The sequence below is a fragment of the Plectropomus leopardus genome, chromosome 18 (genome assembly GCF_008729295.1).
Source record: "Plectropomus leopardus isolate mb chromosome 18, YSFRI_Pleo_2.0, whole genome shotgun sequence".
NCBI lineage: Eukaryota > Metazoa > Chordata > Actinopteri > Perciformes > Serranidae > Plectropomus > Plectropomus leopardus.
Genome location: NC_056480.1, coordinates 27,267,508 through 27,276,653, shown reverse-complemented (window position 1 = coordinate 27,276,653; position 9,146 = coordinate 27,267,508). Strand labels below are relative to the sequence as shown.

Sequence of the window (9,146 nt, the reverse complement as noted above, 5' to 3'; positions counted from 1 at the left end):
TGTGTGCCACTACCTAAATATCACATCTCAACAACTTTGTTGCATTCAAGTGTAATGGAATAACAGCACACTTTAAAAAATGTCAAAAAAAGTTGTTAAACTGTTTCCCAAGCTTGGAGCCTACTCGTACCACCTAAACAGTCTCTAATGTCCCATTTAACTCAAACGCAGCATTTCTTCTCCGGTGGGCTCGCTCACGTGCGCTGAGCTCGTAAATATCGGTATTTCTGACAGTCCTGGAAGGCACCACAAGTCCATCCTCCCCATCAGCAGTCCGGTCAACAACATTTCTCCTGGAGGACTCAGCAGCAAACTTCTCCGACTCTTTGCGGTTAAACTACCCCAACATGGATGCACTCAAGTCGGCCGGGAGAGCTATCATCAGGAGCCCGAGCATGGCCAAACAGTCCTGGACCGCCGGCAGACACCGAAGTAAGACATGTTAACTTAGGAAGAAAAACACGTAGAAAGAATGTTTCTAACGTTTAGCTTCATTTTCCTGTTTGCCGAAGTTGACTTTTGTGTCCATTTTTCTTAAATTGTCACAAGGACGGATATTAAACGGTACATTTGTAAGATAACTTTACCAAAGTTTAGCTTTTTGTTTGAAAAGCGAAACGTAGCAGGCTGTGTGGCTGATGTTTGACTGTCGCAGCAAAGTTAAAAAGCAAAGTTTGACATCTTTTTAACCTGCGTAAGTAACGTTACGTCTTATTTTTGTTCGACAGAGGGACTGAAGTGCGCTACAAAAATGATACGTAAAAAAAGTTTTTTTCTGTTGTTTGTTTCCGTTGTGTGCAAAATGTGTTACCACTTTTACCGATAGAGGTTGAGTATGTGTTTGTTTATGATGCGGTTTATCCTGAGTCAGGAATTTTCCGGAAATAAATGTTATTTTAAAGGCAGAATAGTGCAGACCACAGCACAAACCGAAAATGACACAGAAAAAATATCATGTTTTCATTCACAAGGCCTATAGGCAACTTTAATCCAGTATTTTAAAGGTCCCATATTCTGCCCATTTTCAGGTTGATACGTCTTTTGGGTTTCTACTAAACAAAAACACTTTATTTTTTTTTATCATATTGTCAGGCTGAATTTAGCTGTACATACCCCATTTCTTAAAGGCTCAATTTTTCACATAGACCACGCTGCAAAACATCCCAACAGGAAATACAAAGGGACAATTTATTACTTTTTTATAGTAGCCTATAGATGGGACCAGCAGTGTCTTTAGGCCTGGATGTCAAGGCTTTAGCCCAGAATGTTTTATAAAGAGCCCCAGATCTAAATATATAGGCTTGTTCTTTTCTTCTTTTCTTCTTCCATTTTTTTTGGTGTGTCTTATTGTTTGTTGTTCTCAAGTGAAGGGGGAGTCTGGCTTCTTGACCTCTGCTGACAAATTTCTTATGTTGTGCCTACCTTAATTTTTATGCAGTTTTATGTGTGCAATCTCTCTTCTCTCTCTCTCTCTCTCTCTCTCTCTCTCTATATATATATATATATATATATATATATATATATATATATATATTTATTTATTTATTTATTTGATTTTTAAAAAAAAAAAGTATAGACCTAAGATTTTTTTTTTTTACAGCCCAGGATCTAATAATCATTCCGTTTGTACTCGTTCTTGAATAAAAGCACTAAGTTACATTCCACCTCTCTTAACATAAATATATACATTTAACTATTTTTTCCAACTCTAGTGAATACATTTTTAATGATTGTAAATAAGTATTCTCTACTCAATACCAATTAGTAACAAGTACCAATAATTTTGTTATCACAATTCATAATTAAACTAGAAAGTAGAAAAGTGCTTTAAGGGTAAAGTAGGTGCCTAAAATGCATAAAAAGTATCAAAATGAAGCTTGTACATCAAAAAAAAAAAAAAAAAAAATCCCAGTGAAGGATTTCCCTGGACCTCTACTGACATCTGGGATAAGCTCCTGATGTCCTCACATCCTAGAAACAGCCCTGGTTGTGACATCACAAACTCACAGAAATTCTGATGGCTCATATTAAGCCACAGTTTCTGAATTCAAGCTGTGTGCATTCCTCTGTGGATTTAGCATTTTGATACTTTTACAGTATTTGTATGGCACCTATACCTGCTTTACATTAAACAAGACATGGAAATCTGACTTTAACGTGGCCTTTAAGATAAGTGCCTTGTATCCCAGAACACCCTCCTCTTTCCATCCACGCTCCCAGAGGAAGTGCAGAGCAGAGGTCAGGGTCAGTAAGAACTTGTGATTTTTGTGTCTTGCTCAAGAGCCCTTCAGCAGCTCAGGAGCTTGCCCACACTGCAACATTAACATGAAACTCTTCTGAGGCACTCTGGTGCCCATTGTAAGACTCGAGGGCCACTTTGTGAGCTAAATCTCACTTGATCCTGGCTGTAAAGTTGTGGGGGGCGAATGACTGGGTGGCTTAGACAGCCTCAAAGCTCCCCCGCCTGTAACCAAGAGGACAAGTTAGGAATGCTGCGAGTCAGTCAGTGCAAGGCTCCTGTTGGCTTGAGTTCAAGGTGGTCTATTTTAAATTCCACCAGAGAGCGCATTATAAAGCATATGTGATCATTAGAAAATACAGGGGGGATTACTCAGATATCCACCAGTACTATATGTAACCTTAGAGCTCACCTGGAAAAATGGCAGTGGCTCAGGAATTTTAGAAACTCTTTTATGCAGACAGATATCTTGCCAGCACATTTCTGTGTTAATGGATGAGGGTCAGATGTTAATGGATTTACTGCTGCACAGCTTTCAGGGCCTGCGGTTTCCTGGGCCAACCTTTATTTTTTTTCTAAATCTAATTGACAATTCCCTGGAATGCATTTACAGCACACGACCGGTAAATAAAATTGATAACGTTTCATAACATGTTCAGTTCAACCCTTTGGAACCCGGATTGACGCTACTTTTCTTGTGTTGCTTTCAGATGACTTCATAAGTATTTAAACCACTGAACCTTGAGCTAATTGATGTCTTTCAAAAATATGGGAAAAAAATCAATGAGCAACTTGCTAAGAAATGTTACACAAGTATTTTTATTTATTTTTTAAAATGCCTGGGGAAAAAAGAAAAAGGCTAGGGAAAAACTACATTTATAATTATCATAATTCCATTTTTAAAGTTATAATACAGAATTCTTATCATTTTTAAGATCTTTTTCAAGGTAATTTCTTTCTTTCTTTATTTTAAAGTTCTTTTCATTTTTTTTTTTTATTTTTTAACTTATTTTGAAGTAATTTTGTGATACTTTTTTCTTATTTCTTGTTAAATTTTTAGGTAATCTAAAATTTCTTCTTTCCTTGCTTAGTTCCTTCTTCTCTTGCTTTTTAAAGAAATCAAGACAATTTGCTCAGGTCTCAAAGAGTTAAATACTGCACTGTAAACTATCAAAACGTAAAGTTCCAACATGCACAGCCTATGTGCACCTATACAGCCTCACTTTTGTTATGAAGCACCACTGAATCTCATAATTACTTGCAATTTAAATGTCAAATTTGCACCCCTTTTCAAAAATACATTTATGTAAAGTTTCTCTGAGAATGAGCAAGTTTATTGTGGCTCATGTGTTCACATGAGACGTTTTTACTTTAACCCTTTGAAACCAGGGTAGACATCACTTTTCTTGAGCTGCGTTCAGATTCCTTTACAAGTTTTTAAATCTTCAAACACGTAGCAATTGGTTTGATATCTTTAAAAAAAATATGGGAAAATGTCAATGAGCAGCTTCGCAAGAAATATCCCACAAATTGCAAGAAATTAGTAAATTTGGAAAAAAAAAATCTTTCTCTTCTCTTTCCTTAATGTTTGGTGGGGTTCTTTTATGCAAATTTTCAGGTGATTTTTGGTACTTCTAACTTTTTTTTTTTTTTTTTTAATTTTGCTAATTTTTGGGTCATTCCTTCTTTAGTTACTTACTGCGTTCTTCTCATGTTTTGGAAAGAAATGAAGCCAATTTGCTCAGGTTTCAAAGGGTTAAATTGGGCTATTACGCTGATTATTAGTGGAATTAAAATCTTCCTGTAAGTGCAGCTAGTGACCCACTTGTTATAGAAGTAGTGTATTGTAGTATAGATTACCGGGTCGTCTCTAGACTGCAGGGCACACATTCCTGACCAGCGCTGACCCACATTGCCCATGAAGTCTTACTTTGGCCCATGGGGCGAAGTTGGGATCAGCCTACTTTTTATCTTTTATAGGGAATAACTTCCACATGAGATATCAGGAGAACATACTGACAGAACAGACACCAGCAGGGCTACAGCACCTGTGGACCAGCATTTCACACAGATGTATAGTCATTAATGGGCCTCCAGTCAGCTGCACCTATCTGCATACTGTGAGTGAGTTTGCATTGAGAAGAACCCTGTTCAGCCATATGGAGACGGCCCCCATTTTTAAATGGCAAAAGCCTCCCCGCTCCTTATCCACTTGTCTTCTCTTACTGCCCTGGTTTGGTCGCCCTAGACGACCCACAGCGGCACACTGCCAGTGTCGAGGACCAGCCAGAGGGTGCTTGTCTGCAGCAAAGAAACTTTCTCAAGGGATCCTACAAATGGAAGTATGCATTTTATGCCAACACATATAGTCAGTTTGGCAGGATTAGAATATTTGTACCCATTTATGTAGATGTTTTTTCACTGAAGTGTGGCATTTGCTCTCAAGTAAATTCTTTTACTTTGGTGGGGAGTCTGGTTACGGAGGAGGATATTCCTACATCTGTTGGTCTCTGCTATTACTGTCAGATCTCCCTGTCCTCCTCGCTGCCTTGTGATGACATTAGAGATCAGAAAAAATAGGTTCAATCAGACACTCTGCCGGCAAGATTTTCTTTTTGATGGCTGTGAAAAACCAGTTGACTTTTAACTTGACCTGCATTATGTCTGCTGACCATCCCAGACCCTTCTGGCAAAAATGAGCCATATGGGGTTAATATACTTTTTTTCAGCCACAGATGTATTAGGTGGGATCTGACCAAGCAGCAACCTCTGAGGCTGAAAAATGAAGTGCCAAAACTGTACTTCCTCCAACAGCCACTAGAGGCTGGCTCCACAACATAGTCAGTCTCCGTAGACCCCCATGATAAAATACCTAACTGTACAGCAGAAATAAACATGTTTACAGCTGGCTAAAATAAAAGTTATATCTCCATAGCTAATTATCTACCTCATGACAACAGTACAGGGGTGAGTTTTATAAAAATCACCCTTTGACATTTTTTAAGGCTTAAAGCAAGGCATAATTAAGGGGAAGCTGCTGTGAGTGGCAGGCTGTCTGCCGATAGTGTCCGTGGCTTCTCAATCAGATCCACCCCTCGCTCCTCCACTGTCACATAAGGAGAGACACAGAAAAAGCCAAAAGCTGCTGTGTAGCGGGTAAACAAGGCTCTGAGATTTTAGACTTTGACACTCAAGATCACAGTTTAACAGGTTACGGAGTTTCCAATACATTCATTTAGTTGTGTTGAACCCGCCACGATTAAAACATTTGCATTCACAAATAGATTTTCTGTTCTTGGAGCTGGACTGTTCATGTGAGGTGCTGTTGAAATATATATACCCTCCAGTTATTCATGGCACTGCACTCTTAGAGCGCAGAGCATACTCTGGGTACAGAACTTCAGGCATATTGAAAGTAAAACAAAAAAAAATTCTGTAGCATCTAAAAGTTTGCATTCACTTGCCGTGGCTGCTGCTGTCAATCAGCTCTGAACAGATCAACAGATCAATTATCCACCTCACAAGTCACAAACTGCTGCTGTGGAAAAAAAAACCTCATGGAGAGCTCCGCCTGTGCTGCACCACAAAAACCTCAGAATTTAAAGAGGGGAAACAGAATGATAGAAAGGGACACGCTTATAATTTAAAAGTAAGGAGGAAAAACACCAACAGTTTGCTGGTGCACTTAAGTTAGATTTAATCAAATATACGTACATAGTTGATAGAATCACTGGGTATGAGCAGGTATCATGATTTGTCCAGAAAAGCAGCTAAGCTAACCCTTTCCCACATGCTGTGACATACCAGTAGTACCCAATTTAAAGTACTTGAATAAAGGCATGGGAATCAAAATTTTAAAAATGCATTTTTAAAAATGTGTGGGAATCTTGCTCAGATACAGAAAGGCCTCTAGGTTTGCTTTCACACCGATTACAGATTTGAGAAGATATGTTGCTAGGCTGCCTGCAAAGAAAGCTACTCCTCCACTTTAACTTGCTGCATGTACAGCAGAGAGCTCAATGCAGGATGTGTTTGATGTCTTTATTATGACGAGGATAAATCAGCTGAGTGAATCCTTGTGCTGTTGAGATTCATGGAGGCCTGTAGGCTTCTGCATGTTGAGTGAATCCTCTCGCAACTACACAAACACACAAACACACTCTGGCTCTGCAGCTCCCATGAGGGAAACTGAAAATGGTTTAGAGCTCTGGTTTTATGGCTTTATTGGTTGACAGAATGACAGATTTAATTACCTTTTATAGACAGCTTTTTGTTAGTTCTGGCAAGAAAACAAAAAGCTAAAGTTGAACTAACTTGGCATTGGAGGAAGTCTTTAAGTTAAATTGAATTTGTTAGTAGACAACACAAAATCTGTGACTTCTAGTAGCCATGGGAATGCTGTTGAACCAACTTCTGTGAATAACTAATTTACTGAACTGACAGTAGTTTCCCCCATTTAAAGACTTGCTCTAGAGTCAAATGACAAAATGGTGAAATGTTTTTGAACTAAACAGTTATGGAAGTAAGTCTTTTTTTGAATAATGCTGTGTTTATTTGGCACATAAACTCAACAGCCTGATGAGCGAACTTGAGGGTAAATGCCTCTGAAATGTTTGTTAAGACTTCCAGACCAACACCATATCACTTAATATTTTCTTCATGACTAGAAACCTGCACATCAACTCAGATGAATTTGGACTCCTTGAAAGCTGATTTTGGAGCTTTGTGGGTGCAGTGTCTCACACAGAATTAAATCAAATCTATGTGTTGCAGTAGCTGACGATGGCATTTTTCTTTTTTTCTTTTAAATAGTGTATGAACCTTTTTAGCCTCTTTTTTTTTTTTTGTTCAGCGAGCACTGACGCACGGGGCAGATAACTGATCTGTCGATCTGGTCAGATCAGTGGTGGAGAGGAGCAGCTTCTGCAAGTGAATTCAAACTTTTAGACACAGAAAGTTTCACTTTAAATTTGCTTGATGATCTGCTGCTCCATCTGTGCTTAGCGTACGCTCTGTGCTCCGAGAGCATGGGGCAGTTAATAACCATATGGTACGTATATTCCAACAGTGCTCCTAATTAGGCTTGCCAAATATTTAGTTCCTTTTTACCTTCCTGAAATTACACTGAGGTATACGTATATGACAGTATAAATGTGCTGTGGTAATACACTGAATTCAAACTTAAAAGCACCCAAACCATCTTGGTTACTCTTGCTGGTAATATAATTAATAAGTCCACTGTTCCAACGATCACCAGCTCCAGTTTGGTCAAAATAAATTCTTATTTTGCCAAAAACCTGCCATTATTTCCCATGGTCTCTCTGCCTGCTGGCCGCCGGCTTGTTACAGTCCTTTAACTTCTCCCTTCACCACTAGGTGTCACTGTGTCTTTTAGCTCAGCTTCCTGTTCCACCAGTAGAGATTGGAGACTGAGTTCTGGTGGTGCATGCTGTGCACTACATACAATGAATTACATGGAAAGAGGAGCACCTGTATTTATGACGGTATTGAACACTCTGGTATGCCGTGATACCGTGATATTACCCAAGCCTACCCCCAATAAACGGTTCAGCTCCAAAAATAGAAAATCTTTGTGGTGGCAGATGTTTTGATCGTGGTAGGCCGCTACAAATAAATTAATGTGTGGGAAACCCTGGGGTGTAGTTCATTGGGTTTTAAGTAAAGTTAAATGGTGGCAGAAGTTGTGATTTTTCTTTTTAAAGGTTATTTGGCTGTGTTTCCTGGAGTGCTCCTAAGTTGTAGGGCCGCAGTCGGTGGTTTCCACAGTGATTCAGTGTTTGGTGTAGGCACACAAATCAGCCAAGACGTGAATTGCCTGTCAGTTGGACCCTTTTGGATCAGCACGTTTGTTGTCCCAGTCCGCCACAAAGGCTTTTTCTTCACTTTGATAGATGAAATGGATACTCATCCATTAGTGTTGGATTTGATCGATGACTACGGAGCTGGGGACTGGGGTATTGTTGTATCTTTCTTTTCCCCTTCTCTGTCATCCAAGACTCTTTCCCTTACCCTGCCATCAGAAACCTCTTTTTTACCACCCAGTAAATAATCTCCTAAAACCAACAGATGGTGAGGTTGACTCATATTTACAGCAGGGTCAGCTGGTTTACTTGGTCACACGTGCACACAGCTGTTTCTTATCAGGTGTCGCTGTTGCTGACCTTTGTGGCTGAGCGGTGCCTGGTACAGTACCTGCGCTGCTGCTGCCGTTTCCTCTGGCATTTTGACCATTTAGTGATGTTCTTCTCCATTATGATGGTTTGGACCTGACCACAGTTTGGTCAGAACAGTGTTAGAGGATTTTACTGAGCAGTCTGTAAAACCTGCAGTGAGACCTGCTTGGGTCAAGAGCTGTTAAAAGAATAAAGTTGTTTTGGTTTAATCTTTTGAAACCTGAATGGACATCAGTTTTTCTTGTACTGCATTTAGACGCCTCTCACAAGTATTTAAACCTCTGGGGTGCCCAGTAGCTCAGCTGGTAGAGCGGGAGCCCCATGTACAAAGGCTATGTCCTTGCCACAGCGGCCGTAGACTCGATTCCACCCTCGGCCCTTTGTTGTATGTCATCCCCTCTCTCTCCCCCTTTCATGTTTTCTGTCCTATCAAAAAATTCCCCAAAAAAATCTTTTAAAGAAAAGTATTTAAATCTTGGGCAACCTGAGCAAAAATGTTTACTCCTCTTCAAAAACATGGGAAAAGGCAATGAGCAAATTGCAAGAAAATTGGTAAAAGGTGACAAGAAAACAACCTGAAAATTAATGTCTGATATAAGGAGAGAGAGAGACAGAGAAATATTAAAAAGAAAATTTAAAAAAAAAAAGGAAAAAAGGTGTTGATGATTATTTTAATTCTATGTTCAAACACTATTACAAAATAAAAAAAAAGA

The 9,146-nt window shown here is 39.3% G+C and overlaps 1 protein-coding gene across 2 annotated transcripts in view; it reads left to right on the top strand.

Annotated features, from left to right (window-relative positions):
- The first annotated feature begins 225 nt into the window (after nucleotides 1-225).
- The window catches only part of ldlrap1a (low density lipoprotein receptor adaptor protein 1a), a 35,527-nt gene continuing 26,606 nt past the window's right edge, over nucleotides 226-9,146 (top strand). For both annotated transcript variants that reach the window (XM_042506475.1, XM_042506474.1), the window contains exon 1: nucleotides 226-432. In XM_042506475.1, coding sequence (XP_042362409.1) covers nucleotides 348-432 — 85 coding nt within the window. In that variant the 5' untranslated portion in view covers nucleotides 226-347. The remainder of the gene's footprint in view (nucleotides 433-9,146) is intronic.